The following is a 16200-nucleotide window of genomic DNA, read 5'->3' as shown; positions in this document are numbered from 1 at the left end:
TACCAGTAAGTGTGTGTTTGTCCTGTTTCAGGTGATCAGTAGTGTGTGAGTTCTCACATGGCTTGTCCTGAGAACATGTTTTTTCTCATTGGCCTCTTTATGTCAAGTGAGTCTTCCACACAGCAACAACTAGTTATGAATCAGACAGAGGAATAAGCACAAGTGATGATATTTCATGGTATGAGCTATATTCCCATCTGTCTCAATGTGTAGAAAAGTGTACAGTTGAATCCTGATAAGTACAGTTTAATATTCTGGATTCAAACATTCTTTTCTCCAGATATGTCCATGCTCCAGTTTAGGGCATGGAGTCAGGACATCAGGAATCACCTGTACATTGAAATGAGTTCATATGTTTTGATGCAGAGGCAGAATATTGGGAGAGAGTGACTGTACTGAAAAGATCACATAACCTCCCTGATGTTGTCCTTTATGTTGCAGGTGTTTTGGCCTGTTTTGGCCAACGAGATTTGATCGCCACAATGCCAGATAGACTGGATGTACTGACTGGCTCCTGTGTGCAAATCCCATGTGCATTTGATATTCCTGACCAAAATGACTATACATTTAACAGCACAATACTTACCTTTGGAGTGTGGATTAAAGAATCACCAAAGTTTGTTCAGAGTCCGGACAATGTTGTATTTAACAGTAGTAAGAAGGTCAACAGATATCAAGGGAAGATAAATGGAAACATGTCCCAGAAGAACTGCACCACAGTCTTCTTCAATGTAAACTGCAGTTACTCTGATGAATACTTCTTCAGGATTGAAAGTCAACCATTCCGTGCAACAGACCCAGACAAGTGTGTTATTATAGATGTCAGGGGTAAGAGACAATTTAACTGTTTACCAACTATTTTTTCCAGTTTAGATTCCTTGCATCAAAGATAAGAGTTGAACTAATGGACAGTTGAGCTATTATTATTTTTAATGTATTACAGATTTGCCTCCCAGCCCCATCATTACTGTCTCAGGTGAGGTGAAGGAAGGGACCCCTGTCAGTTTGAACTGCTCTGCTGTCGCTCCCTGTCCCAAACACCCCCCTGAGTTGATATGGACTCTCCCAACACAGTTCACACCTGAGAACCAACTGCAGGAGAATCCAGACCAAACCAAATCAGTTCTCTCCACGGTGACCTTCACTCCGTCATACCTTCATCATGAGAAGAACATCACTTGTACTGCAGTCTACCCAGTAGGGACAAGCAACAAGACAGCTGAACATACCATGATGCTTAACGTTTCATGTAAGATTTAGTCCCAGTTTCCTGTAGAATAGATAATTCTATCATGTTTTCACTGATGATTGTCATAGAGTGGTTTTGATTAGACTATTCAATATACCACATCCAGATACATTCTAAATGAACCCCTCTCCCTCAGTCTCTCCTAAGGACACCTCAGCCTCCATCAGTCCAGCTGATCCAGTATTAGTGGGCAGCTGTGTTAATCTGACCTGCAGCAGTACAGCCAACCCTCCTGTGACAAACTTCACCTGGTTCCAGATCAGTGGGGGTAAACCAACACAGGTAGCATCTGGACAGAGCTACACCCTCAATGTGACTGTTGGTGATGGAGGACTGTACTACTGTGAAGCAAGAAATAGTCAAGGCCTTGGGAAGTCAGAGGAAGAGAAGCTGGCTATTAAAGGTAGAAGCAGTGGCACATTCAATATGACACAACATTAAGAACAATATAGAGATAGATAGATATAATGTAGAAGAGATATACTTGTTTTTGTGGACCAGACCAGATAAAGCATGCCTGCTATATGTATCTAGGCATGATACAGTTGTAGGATCTTAAATTGATTACTATTTTGTTGCTGAGAAGTTTCTTGCACCGCGGGAAATGCAGATAAGCTTTGTGATGTATATAAATTCACAGAACACCTGCACCAAAACATGGTTGTATTAATAGTATTGCACTTTTCATGTAGCCTTATTTTGGCCAGCTAATAGCCTAACCACCAATGGAACAACATTATGGACTAAACGTTCAAATCCTTTTGCTGCAGGATTATTTTGCTGCAACAATACTGGTCAAATTAAGATCTTACATCTGTACATCTACAGTACACGTGTAATTTGTAATATTAGACAATGTGCAAAATGTTTCCTCTTTTTGGAACAGATGACCATACAATATGTGCTTTATTTACAGGGCGAGATGAGCCTGTTAACCCAAAGGTTTATGAGATTATAGGAAAAACCTTGGCGTTGCTTTTCCTTTTCAGCCTGATCGTGTTCTTTGCATGGTAAGAAGCTATTCCCAGCCTCATTGCAAACATATTTATCATGCTGTTTGTGCTTTTGTATATGAAAACCTAAATGATTTATTCTTGTCTTCCAGGAGGAGGAGAACATCTAGACTCTCCAATGGGTTTGAAACAACAGACAGTTCATAGGGACAGGTGGGAATGTTAGAGTCATCTTTTAAAACCCATCTAGAATGTGCATTTAAGGAAGAATTGAATGAATACTGTGTTGTATAACCAACTGTAACTATGAAGTCATTCTTCTTCTGTGTCACGCCCTGGCTCTGGGGACTATGTTATGTTGAGCCAGGGTGTGTAAGTCTATGTTTAATTCTCTATGTTGGTCTGAGTGACTCCCAATCAGAGGCAACGAGTGTCAGCTGGGTGTCTCTGATTGGGAGCCATATTTAACTGTTTGTCTTGCACTTTGTGTTTTGTGGTTTCTTGTTCCTTTTGGTTTGGTTATCGAAGGACTTCACGTTTCGTTCTTTGTTTTGATCGTGTGATCTAGTCAATACAGGTCTAAGATTGAATCATACTACACTGGCTCTGACGCTCGTCGGATGTGGCAGGGCTTGAAAACTATTACAGACTACAAAGGGAAGCACAGCCGCGAGCTGCCCAGTGACACAAGCCTACCAGACGAGCTAAACCACTTCTATGCTCGCTTCGAGGCAAGCAACACTGAAGCATGCATGAGAGCACCAGCTGTTCAGGACGACTATGTGATCACGCTCTCCGTAGCCGATGTGAGTAAGACTTTTAAGCAGGTCAACATTCACAAGGCCGCAGGGCCAGACGGATTACCAGGACGTGTACTCCGAGCATGTGCTGACCAACTGGCAAGTGTCTTCACTGACATTTTCAACATGTCCCTGACTGAGTCTGTAATACCAACATGTTTCAAGCAGACCACCATAGTCCCCGTGCCCAAGAACTCTAAGATAACCTGCCTAAATGACTACCGACCCGTAGCACTGACGTCTGTAGCCATGAAGTGCTTTGAAAGACTGGTCATGGCTCACATCAACAGCATAATCCCAGAAACCCTAGACCCACTCCAATTTGCATACCGCCCCAACAGATCCACAGATGATGCAATCTATATCGCACTCCACACTGCCCTTTCCCACCTGGACAAGAGGAACACCTACGTGAGAATGCTATTCATTGACTACAGCTCAGCATTCAACACCATAGTGCCCTCTAAGCTCATCACTAAGCTAAGGATCCTGGGACTAAACACCTCCCTCTGCAACTGGATCCTGGACTTCCTGACGTGCCGCCCCCAGGTGGTAAGGGTAGGTAACAACACATCTGCCACACTGATCCTCAACACGGGGGCCCCTCAGGGGTGCGTGCTCAGTCCCCTCCTGTACTCTCTGTTCACCCATGACTGCATGGCCAGGCACGACTCCAACACCATCATTAAGTTTGCCGACGACACAACAGTGGTAGGCCTGATCACCGACAACGATGAGACAGCCTATAGGGAGGAGGTCAGAGATCTGGCCGTGTGGTGCCAGGACAACAACCTCTCCCTCAACGTGACCAAGACAAAGGAGATGATTGTGGACTACAGGAAAAAAAAGAGGACTGAGCACGCCCCCATTCTCATCGACGGGGCTGTAGTGGAACAGGTTGAGAGCTTCAAGTTCCTTGGTGTCCACATCACCAACGAACTATCATGGTCCAAACACACCAAGACAGTCGTGAAGAGGGCACGACAAAGCCTATTCCCCCTCAGGAGACTAAAAAGATTTGGCATGGGTCCTCAGATCCTCAAAAAATTATACAGCTGCACCATCGAGAGCATCCTGACTGGTTGCATCACCGCCTGGTATGGCAACTGCTTGGCCTCTGACCGCAAGGCACTACAGAGGGTAGTGCGTACGGCCCAGTACATCACTGGGGCAAAGCTCCCTGCTATCCAGGACCTCTATACCAGGCGGTGTCAGAGGAAGGCCCTCAAAATTGTTAAAGACTCCAGCCACCCTAGTCATAGACTGTTCTCTCTGCTACCGCACGGCAAGCGGTACCGGAGTGCCAAGTCTAGGTCCAAAAGACTTCTCAACAGCTTCTACCCCCAAGCCATAAGACTCCTGAACAGCTAATCATGGCTACCCGGACTATTTGCACTGCCCCCCCACCCCATCCTTTTTACGCTGCTGCTACTCTGTTAAGTATTTATGCATAGTCACTTTAACTCTACCCACATGTACATATTACCTCAACTACCTCAACTAGCCGGTGCCCCCGCACATTGACTATGCAACGGTACCCCCCTGTATATATAGCCTCCCTACTGTCACTTTATTTTACTGTATATATAGCCTCCCTACTGTCACTTTATTTTACTTCTGCTCTTTTTTTCTCAACACTTTTTTGTTGTTGTTTTATTCTTACTTTTTTGTTTAAAATAAATGCACTGTTGGTTAAGGGCTGTAAGTAAGCATTTCACTGTAATGTCTGCACCTGTTGTATTCGGCGCATGTGACCAATAAAATTTGATTTGATTTAGTCAATAAATATAAATATGTTCACCCGCAACGCTGCGCCTTGGTCCTCTCTGTTCGACGAGCGTGACAGAAGAAACCACCTTAACCAGACCAAGCAGCGTGTTCAGGAGCCATCGCTGGCAGATCTCCGTGGCAACCTCGACTGGATCAAGCAGCGGGACGAGGAGAGAGGATGGACGTGGGAGGAGATGATTGCGAGTCTGGCAAGAGGGAGGAGAGACCCCCAGGAAATTTTTAGGGGGGGGCTCACGACGTCGGGCCAGCAGGTGTACGGGTTAGAGCGGTGCAAAGCGTTGGCAGAGAAGGCCGCCAGGTTAGGGGGGCCACTGGGCACAGAGGAGAGGGAAAGTGTGGAGGCACGGCGAGAGGTACTGGGGTGTGTTACCAGTCCGGTCCGGCCCGTTCCTGATCCCTGCGTGGGGCCAGTGGTGTGTGTCCCCAGTACGGTCCGGCCTGTTCCTGCCATTCCCACCAAGTCAGTGGTGCGCGTCGTCAGCCCAACCCGGCCTGTTCCTGCCATTCCCACCAAGTCAGTGGTGCGCGTCGTCAGCCCGGCCCGGCCTGTTCCTGCCATTCCCACCAAGTCAGTGGTGCGCGTCGTCAGCCCAGCCCGGCCTGTTCCTGCCATTCCCACCAAGTCAGTGGTGTGCGTCGACAGCCCAGCCCGGCCTGTCCCTGCTCCACGCACAAAGCCTACGGTGTGCGTCGACAGCCCAGCCCGGCCCGTTCCTGCTCTCCGCACCAAGTCTGTGGTGCGCGTCGCCAGCCCAGTCCGGCCCATCCAAGCTTCCCGCACCAAGCCAGTGGTGTGCGTTGTCAGTCCGGCACGGCCCGTTCCTGCTCTCCGCACCAAGTCTGTGGTGCGCGTCGCCAGCCCAGTCCGGCCCATCCAAGCTTCCCGCACCAAGCCAGTGGTGTGCGTCGTCAGCCCTGTCCGGCCCGTTCCTGCTCTCCGCAACAAGTCTGTGGTGCGCGTCGCCAGCCCGGTCCGGCCCGTCCAAGCTCCCCGCACCGGGTCAGTGGTGCGCGTCGTCAGCCCGGTCCGGCTCATTCCTGCTCTCCGCAACAAGTCTGTGGTGCGCGTCGCCAGCCCGGTCCGGCCCGTCCAAGCTCCCCGCACCGGGTCAGTGGTGCGCGTCGTCAGCCCGGTCCGGCTCATTCCTGCTCCCCGCACCAAGTCAGGGGTGCGCTTCGTCAGCCCGGTCCGGCCCGTTCCTCCTCCACGCATCAAGCCAGGGGTGTGCGTCGTCAGTCCAGCACAACCCGTGCCTGGGTCATGTCCGGAGCCGGATCCGCCGCCGAGGCGGAGTGCCCACCCGGTCCCTCCCCTGTTGTGGTTGTTTGGCGCGGCCGGAGTCCGCGCCTTTGGGGGGGGGTACTGTCACGCCCTGGCTCTGGGGACTATGTTATGTTGAGCCAGGGTGTGTAAGTCTATGTTTAATTTTCTATGTTGGTCTGAGTGACTCCCAATCAGAGGCAACGAGTGTCAGCTGGGTGTCTCTGATTGGGAGCCATATTTAACTGTTTGTCTTGCACTTTGTGTTTTGTGGTTTCTTGTTCCTTTTGGTTTGGTTATCGAAGGACTTCACGTTTCGTTCTTTGTTTTGATCGTGTGATCTAGTCAATAAATATAAATATGTTCACCCGCAACGCTGCGCATTGGTCCTCTCTGTTCGACGAGCGTGACATTCTGAAGTGTCTGTCCTGACACCTGTTCCTTTCTCTGTGTTCTCTCCTCAGCACTCCCCGGTTGGGACGGTGTTCTCTAACCAGGCCGCGGTCGGGAGAGGGGACCAGGAACCACCACTTAACTGCCTAGATTGGCTTTATGTACAAGTGAATAAAAGAGGTGCATTTTAAGTATTTTGCCAATGGGTATTAAGTGTTTATGTAGATTAATGTCATTATGTATCAGTTTTCAATTGGTACTTTAGTTACTTTTATATTTGTGTGCTCTTTGATTATCTGCACTTTGTATAATTTATTTTAGACCATTTATTTTGAGTGTTGAGTTCACAGAGCATCCGTTTAATGGGTTCCAGTATAGAGGAACTGCTGAGTTCAACTATCTTACTGAAGGCAGTTTAAGACCATATAAAGTCAATGATGACTGAGGAGAGAAGACACAGTTAGTTGGAGAGACAGTGGTCTGATACAAGACAGGAAGTTGGTGAAGTATGTCTACATGACGGCAGAATGGTGTTAACATCTACTAGTCACTGTTTCTCTGCATCTTTTGTGCAGTTACCAGAATAATAATATTATCTATTTTAACTTTATATCTATTTAGAAGTTATTGTGTCAGTTTTTATGTTGAGTGTTAAACCAGATAAACAATTGGGACTGAATTCAAGGTTGTTTATTAATTGCACTGTAATCAAAACCTTTACATTCAATTTCCATGAAATCTTTTGGTCTTATTGGTCCAACATTTTACATATCTCATTAAAATGGAATACATTGAGATGTTGTGTCACTGGCCTACACACAACCCCATAATGTTTTTAGACATTAAAAAAATACAAAATGAAAAGCGAAACTTTCTCGAGTCAATATGTATTCAACCCCTTTCTTAAGGCAAGCCTAAATACGTTCAGGAGTAAGATTTGCATAACAAGTCACATAAGTTGCATTGATTCACTCTGTGTGCAATACTAGTATTTAACATGATTTTAGAATGACTACCTCATCTCTGTACCCCACGCATACAATTATCTGTAATGTCCCTCAGTCGAGCAGCGAATTTCAAACACATTCAACCACGAAGACCAGGGAGCTTTTCCAATGCCTCACAAAGAAGGGCACCTATTGGAAGATGGGTGTATCCTTTTGAGCATGGTGAAGTTATTAATTACACTTTGGATGGTTTATCAATACACCCAGTCACTAAAAAGATACAGGCTTCATTCCTAACTCAGTTTCGCTCGTGGTAATGTGTTTCATGCCATTCCATTTGGACCGTTCCAGCCATTATTATGAGCCGTCCTCCCCTCAGCAGCCTCCACTGATTTCACCATAAGGCCATTGGTGACTTTAAAACAGTTACAAAGTTTAATGGCTGAGGATGGATCAACAACGTTGTTGTTACTCCACAATACTACCCTAAATGACAGAGTGAAAAGAAGGAAACATTTACAGAATCAACATATTCCAAAACATTCATTCTGTTTGCAATAAGGCACTGAAGTAAAACTGCAAAACGTTTTGCTAAGAAATTAACTATATGTTCTGAATACAAAGTGTTATGTTTGGGGCAAATCCAACACAACACATAACTGAATACCACTATTCATATTTTCAAGCATGGTGATGGCTGCACCATGTTATGGGTATGCTTGTCATCAAGTTTTTTAGGATAAAATAAATGGAATAGAGCTAAGCAGAGGCAAAACGCTAGAGGAAAACCTGGTTCAGTCTGCTTTTCAAAAGACACTGGGAGACAAATTCACTTTTCAGCAGGACAATAACCTAAAACACAGGGCCAAATATACACCAGAGTTAATTACTAAGACAACATTGTACAATCCAGGTGTGCAAAGCTCTTAGAGACTTACCCAGAAAGACTCACAGCTGTAATCGCTGCAAAAAGTGATTCTAACATGCATTGACTCAGGGGTGTGAATACTTATGTAAATTAGATATTTCTGTATTTCATTTTCAATAAATCTCCAAACATTTCTAAAAACATATTTTCACTTTGTTATTATGGGTTATTGTGTGTAAATGGGTGAGAAAACCAATCCATTTAATCAATGTTTTATTCAGGCATTAACACAACAAAATGTGGAATAAGTCAAGGGGTATGAATACTTTCTGAAGGCACTGAGTATACCAAAAATTAGGAACACCTTCCTAATATTGAGTTGCACCCCCTTTTGCCTTCAGAACAGCCTCAATTCATCGGGGCATGGCCTCAACAAGGTGTCGAAAGCGTTCCACAGAGATGCTGGCCCATGTTGACTCCAATGCTTCCCACAGTTGTGTCAAGTTGGCTGGATGTCCTTTAGATGGAGGATCATTGTTGATACACACAGGAAACTGTTTAGTGTGAAAAAACCCAGCAGTGTTGCAGTTCTTGACACAAACCGGTGCACCTTGCACCTACTACCACACGTCGTTCAAAGGCACTTAAACATGTTTGTATTGCCCAATCACCCTATAAATGGCACACATACACAATCCATGTCTCAATTGTCTCAAGGATTAAAAATCCTTCTTGAACTTGTCTCTTCCCCTTCATCTACACTGATTGAAGTGGATTTAACAAGTGACATCAATAAGGCATCATAGATTTCACCTGGATTCACCTGGTCAGTCTATGTCATGGAAAGCGCAGTAAGATACTGCTAAACGTTGGTTCTGATCTATCACCTAATACCTACTCATATATCCATTGACAGTGAGTGGTAGCCTGAACTGAATGCAGAAAAGACTTTTCATTGTAATTTCATACATTTTACCCACATATAGGAGAAGCAGTTTCCACAAAACTGAAATGAGCTGGTTAGTCCCTTTTCTGTCAGTCCCACCATATCCCCATCCCCACCATATTGCAGCATCAGCATAGTGTAGTGTCCAATAGTCCATACTTTCTCTCTTCTCTCTCTGAATCATCTGGTCCCTTCACCTCTCAATTCCTGACCCTGTCCTCCAGAGCCTTCAGCTCTCCCTCCACCTGTTGGGGGAGGTTGGCTCTCAACTGCAGGGTAAAGTATGCCCTCGGCTCCTGGGTCTCCTTCTCCCAAAAGTTTGATGAGTTTTTTTCTAGAAGGGATACAGCTTTTGTCAAAATTGACTTTTACTAGCAGGTTTAGGAGAACATATGCAGCAGGTTCGGATAATTAACGTGGCAGGTTAGGAAAATTAGATTAAGGTAAGAGAAAGGGTTATGGTTAGCTAAAATGCTAAACAAATTCAACTTTTGACATCAATTTGACAAAAGCTGTATCCCATCTAGACATTACTGAAAGGGCGACCATGTCCACCTTGCCGCTCATGCCCTGCAGGTCGCTGGCTCTCTCCTGTGGAACCCGGGACACTCTTTTCAAGCCACTTCAATAAGAAGTGATTTTGGTAGCAGGTTAGGAGCAGGGCTGGATTACTGAATGGCCACAGACAGCATATGATAGCAAAATGTGTAGAATAGCAGGAAATTAGCTTTAAAGCTGCAACATTTTCTGTCAGCTTCATGACAAAATGTGTAGAATAGCATTATAAAACTGTAAATACTTATCCCTGCACCATGGCAAAATGGGTTGAAATGCACTCTGCACCATGGCAAAATGGGTTGAAATGCTCTCTGCACCATGGCAAAATGGGTTGAAATGCTCTTTGCACCATGGCAAAATGGGTTGAAATGCTCTCTGCACCATGGCGAAATGGGTTGAAATGCAGTAAGTAAAGGGGTGGGGGGGGGGGGGGGGGGGGGGGTTGTGCCGCGGTGCCCCAAATGCCGTAGTCCAGCCCTGGTTAGGAGAGCATTTTCACTAACCATAACCCTTAACTGTAATCCTCCTAACTTGAAAACGACTGAAAACTACGAAAATGTCCATTCCATATCGAAGTGGCGTGAAAAGAGTGTTTCTATGTGGCATCCAGCCCACCAGTCTCTGCTCTGCAAATAGACTTCAAAGAGGAAGTGAAGCAAGAAAAATAGGAAGTTATTGAAGGAGAAGTTGAGTGGTGTGTGAGAATCAGTCAGATACAATTACAGTTACTTTGTTTCATACCAAGTCTGTTTATCAGTTTGAAAAATGATGTGAGAACAATGTGTTTTGTATCGAACTCAAAGTTAACTTTCTTTTTCTGTCTTGTGTAAAATTAATAGTGGATTTTGGTTTATGATTTAGCTCAATTAAAAAAAAAAGTCCACATACATACCCATTGAAGCCTGGGAGACAGGGAAGAGGGAGATGGTTATATTACCTAAAGTTTCCTTAATTATATTTATTGATGTAACAGGGGAGGACTTAGCAATTTGGGGGCCTGTTTCAACATGCTGTTGAGGTGTTATTCTACCCCCAAAAAGGGACATTTACCCCCCCTCTACATAAACTGCTATTATGCTAAGCACAGGAAAAATGCTGGAGGAAAACCTGGTTCAGTCTGCTTTTCAAAAGACACTGGGAGACAAATTCACCTTTCAGCAGGACAATAACCTAAAACACAAGGCCAAATATACAGTGAAGTTGCTACCAAGATGACATTGAATGTTCCTGAGTGGCCTAGTTACAGTTTTGACTTATATCGGCTTGAAAATCTATGGCAAGACTTGAAAATGGCTGTCTAGCAATGATAAACAATCAACTTGACAGAGCTTGAAGATTTTATTTATTTATATTTCATTCATTTAGCAGACGCTCTTATCCAGAGCAACTTACAGTTAGTGAGTGCTTACATTTTTATTTTATTTTCATACTGGCCCCCCGTGGGAATCGAACCCACAACCCTGGCGTTGCAAGTGCCATGCTCTACCAACTGAGTTACACAGGGCTCATTATTGAAAATAATGTGCAATTATTGTACAATCCAGGTGTGCAAAGCTCTTAGAGACTTACCCAGAAAGACTCACAGCTGTAATCGCTGCCAAAGGTGATTCAGTCATGTATTGATTAAGGGGTGTGAATACTTATATAAATCAGATATTTTTGTATTTCATTTTCAATGAATGTGCAAACATTTCTAAAAACATATTTTCACTTTGTTATTATTGGGTATCAATACTTTCTGAAGGCACTGTATACTTCATTGCAAGATGTCAGTAAGATGCTGTTCTGATCTATCACCTAATACCTACTCACATATCCATTGACAGTGTTCGGTAGCCTGAACTGCATACAGACATGTCTTTTCATCGTATTATTTTACATTTTACCCACATATAGGAAAAGCAGTTTCCACAAAACTGAAATGAGCTTGTTAGTCCCTTTTCTGTCAGTCCCACCATATCCCCATCCCCACCATACTGCAGCATCAGCATAGTGTAGTGTCCAGTAGTCCATACTTTCTCTCTTCTCTCTCTGAATCATCTGGTCCCTCCACCTCTCAATTCCTGACCCTGTCCTCCAGAGCCTTCAGCTCTCCCTCCACCTGTTGGGGGAGGTCGGCTTTCACCTGCTGGGTAAAGGACACCCTCAGCTCCTGGGTCTCCTTCTCCCAGAAGGCCTTGGGCAGGTCCAGGAGGGTTTTGTTCAGAAGGGATACAGCTTTTGTCAAAATTGCCTTTTACTTAGCGATTTGGGGTCCCGTTTCAAAAAGCTGTTGTCTTGTCCTAACCCCAAAAAGGGATTTACCCCTCCCCCTCCCCCCACTTTGTGTTAAGAATCAGTCAGTGGGCAGCTGAGGCCCATTTCATTTGAAACTGGTGAAACATGGCTAAGGCCACCTCTGCAATGTCTCAAGTGACTGAAACAAATTGTGCAAAAGTAGAAGGTTCATTAGAAAATGTCAATGTTCATAGCACTTACAGTGGGGAGAACAAGTATTTGATACACTGCCGATTTTGCAGGTTTTCCTACTTACAAAGCATGTAGAGGTCTGTAATTTTTATCATAGGTACACTGTGAGAGACGGAATCTAAAACAAAAATCCAGAAAATCACATTATATGATTTTTAAGTAATTAATTTGCATTTTATTGCATGACATAAGTATTTGATCACCTACCAACCAGTAAGAATTCCGGCTCTCACAGACCTGTTAGTTTTTCTGTTATCCACTCATTACCTGCACCTGTTTGAACTCGTTACCTGTATAAAAGACACCTGTCCACACACTCAATCAAACAGACTCCAACCTCTCCACAATGGCAAGACCAGAGAGCTGTGTAAGGACATCAGGGATACAATTGTAGACATGCACAAGGCTGGGATGGGCTACAGGACAATAGGCAAGCAGCTTGGTGAGAAGGCAACAACTGTTGGCGCAATTATTTGAAAATGGAAGAAGTTCAAGATGACGGTCAATCACCCTCGGTCTGGGGCTCCATGCAAGATCTCACCTCGTGGGGCATCAATGATCATGAGGATGGTGAGGGATCAGCCCAGAACTACTCGGCAGGAGTATGTGGACACCCCTTCAAATTAGTATATTTGGTTATTTCAGCCACACCCGTTGCTGACAGGTGTATAAAATCGAGCACACAGCCATGCAATCTCCATACTCAAACACTGGTAGTAGAATGGCCTTACTCAAGAGCTCAGTGACTTTCAACGAGGCACTGTCATAGGATTCCACCTTTCCAACAAGTCAGTTCGTTAAATTTATGCCCTGCCAGAGCTAACCCGGTACACTGTAAGTGCTAAGATCAACAAGCGCAATGCCAAGAATCGTCTGGAGTGGTGTAAGGCTCACCGCCATTGGACTCTGGAGAATAGGAAACCGGTTCTCTGGAGTGATGAATCCTGCTTCACCATCTGGCAGTCCGACGGACAAATCTGGGTTTGACGGATGCCAGGAGAACGCTACCTTCCCCAATGCATAGGTCCAGCTGTTATGTTTGGTGGAGGAGGAATAATGGTCTGGAGCTGATTTTCATGGTTCGGGCTAGATCCCTTAGTTTCAGTGAAGGAACATCTTAATGCTACAGTGGAGGCTGTTATAACAGCAAAGGGGCGACCATGTCACGATCGTTACCGGATGAAGCGGACCAAGGCGCAGCGTGATAAACGTACATACTTTATTCAGTACTAAACACGAACAAAACAACAAACGAAACGTGAAGTCCTAGGTTAAATAACACAAACCTTTCGGAACAAGATCCCACAATTGACTAGTGCCAAACGGACTGCCTAAGTATGGTCCCCAATCAGAGACAACGAGCTACAGCTGTCTCTGATTGGGAACCACCCTGGCCAACATAGAAACTAAACGATCTAGAACAAAAACCAATGAAAACTAAACATAGAAAATCCACACCCTGGCTCAACAATTAAGAGTCCCCAGAGCCAGGGCGTGACAGACCAACTCCATATTAATATTAATGCCCATGATTTTGGAATGAGATGTTCGACGAGCAGGTGTCCACATACTTTTGTTCATGTTGTGTACTTTAGTGATCTTTTTGTGAGAAATGACCATAATATGTGCTGTATTTTCAGGGCAAGAAGAGCCTATTAACCCAATGGTTTTTGGGGTTGCAGCAGGAACTCTGGGGGTCTTTCTGCTTATCAGCCTGATCAGTCTTTATGGATGGTAAAAACTATTCCTGGCATCAATGCAAAACTATTTATTTATGTTGTGTTTGTGCTTTTGCATATGAAAACCCTCTCAGTGGATTCAGAATACCTTTCTAAATGTCTTCCAGGAGGAGAAACTCTTGGCTCCCCGATGGACTTGAAAGGACGTACAATCCACAGGGACAGGTGGGTATAAGGCTCAACTTTCATAACACATCTACAAAGTGTATCTAAGGAAGTACTGAATTAATGCTGAAACTATCCAAAGCCATGAGGTTAACATCAGTTTAGAGGAAGTTCAGGGGGAGATTACCACACTGATAGCAATGCTACGTCTTGTGAGAACATTGAATGATAACAGAATAGCTGTTGGACTTTGACAATGTTTTCTGTAGATTGGAGCTCATTTGTTGTCAAAATGTAATTATTTTCTTCTGTCATTTAAATTGACATTGTCATTGACATCCCCTCAGTATGTGTTGTGTAACCTGCTGACTTTAGAGTTTTACAAATGACTGAGCTTAGAACTTTACACCTGTTCCTCTCTCTGTGTTCTCTCCACAGAACTCCCCGGTTGGGACGGTGTGTGTTAACCAGACCAGATCCGGAGAGAAACCAGAGGAACCTGCAGAAGACCAGCCTGAAGAGATCCACTATGGTGACATCAACTTCTCCAAACTACGGCCCAAAGAGACCCCAGCTGCAGCCCAGGACAGGAACAGGGTCCAGGGGCAGGAGAGTGAGTACGCTGAAGTCAATGTGACCAGGAGAGGGCCCCAGGAACCACACCTTAACTACATAGATGGGCTTTAAGAGATAAAAGAGGTGCATTTTAAGTATTTTGCCAATGGGTATTAAATGTTTTTACGTACAGTATCGTCGTTGTGTATTTGTTTTCTGTTGGTACTTTTGATACATTTATAATTGTGTGCTCTTTGATTATCTGCATATTTGTAGAATTTGCTGGGATGAAAAGTGTTTAACTGCTACTATAGTGGTGATACGATGATGTAGGCTACTCTTTATTTTTAGCCAATTCATTTTGAGTGTTGAGTTCACAGAGCATCCGTTTAATAGGTTCCAGTATAGAGGAACTGCTGAGTTCAACTATCTTACTGAAGGCAGTTTAAGACCATATAAAGTCAATGATGACTGAGGAGAGAAGACACAGTTAGTTGGAGAGACAGTGGTCGGATACAAGACAGGAAGTTGGTGAAGTATGTCTACATGACGGCAGAATGGTGTTAACATCTTTTGGATTTTATTGGTCCAACCTTTTACATATCTAATTTAAATTGATTAAATTGAAATGTTGTGTCACTGGCCTACACACAATACCCCATAATGTGTACTTCCCGAGTGGCGCAGTGGTCTAAGGCACTGCATCGCAGTGCTAGCTGTGCCACTAGAGATCCTGGTTCGAATCCAGGCTCTGTCGTAGCCAGCCGCGACCGGGAGACTCATGGGGCGGCGCGCACAATTGGCCCAGCGTCGTCCAGGGTAGGGGAGGGAATGGCCGGCAGGGGATGTAGCTCAGTTGGTAGAGCATGGCGTTTGCAACGCCAGGGTTGTGGGTTCGATAAAAAAATAATGTATGCACTAACTGTAAGTCGCTCTGGATAAGAGCGTCTGCTAAATGACTAAAATGTAAATGTAAATAATGTGGAATTATGTAATTAAGTATTCAACCCCTTTCCTCAACCCCTTTCTTATGGCAAGCCTAAATTCTTTCCGGAGTAAAGATTTGCTTAACAAGTCACATAATAAGTTGCATGCACTCACTCTCTGTGCAATAATAGTGTTTAACATGATTTTTGAATGACTACCTCATCTCTGTACCCCACACGTACAATTATCTTAAAGGTCCCTCAGTAGAGCAGCGAATTTCAAACAGATTCAACCACAAAGACCAGGGAGCTTTTCCCATGCCTCGCAAAAAAGGGCACCAATGGTAGATTGGTAAAAAGAAAACAAATCTGACATTTAATATCCCTTTGAGCATGGTGAAGTTATTAATTACACTTTTGCACATGCCAAACGCAAGAGGAAAACCTGGTTCAGTCTGCTTTTCAAAAGACACTGGGAGACAAATTCACTTTTCAGCAGGACAATAACCTAAAACACAAGGCCAAATATACACCAGAGTTGCTTACTAAGACAACATTGAATGTTCCTAAGTGGCATTGTTACAGTTTCGATCGGCATGAAAATCTATTGCAAGACTTGAAAATGGCTGTCTAGCAATGA

At 44.4% G+C, this 16200-nt stretch overlaps 1 protein-coding gene across 1 annotated transcript; it reads left to right on the top strand.

The window, feature by feature from the left end:
* Positions 1-99: 99 nt before the first annotated feature.
* LOC311109236 (sialic acid-binding Ig-like lectin 13) lies at positions 100-14766 on the top strand (the record flags this gene model as incomplete). Its single annotated transcript, XM_084152078.1, has 7 exons — positions 100-106; positions 442-828; positions 944-1249; positions 1386-1652; positions 13876-13969; positions 14082-14139; positions 14518-14766. 7 exons carry the CDS (start codon positions 100-102, stop codon positions 14764-14766), a joined length of 1368 nt encoding a protein of 455 aa, XP_084008204.1.
* Positions 14767-16200: the final 1434 nt, after the last annotated feature.

The sequence above is a fragment of the Coregonus lavaretus genome (assembly GCF_964263955.1).
Source record: "Coregonus lavaretus genome assembly, chromosome: 34".
NCBI lineage: Eukaryota > Metazoa > Chordata > Actinopteri > Salmoniformes > Salmonidae > Coregonus > Coregonus lavaretus.
Note: the sequence above shows the minus strand (reverse complement) of the source record. Positions and strands in the feature narration are given on the sequence as shown.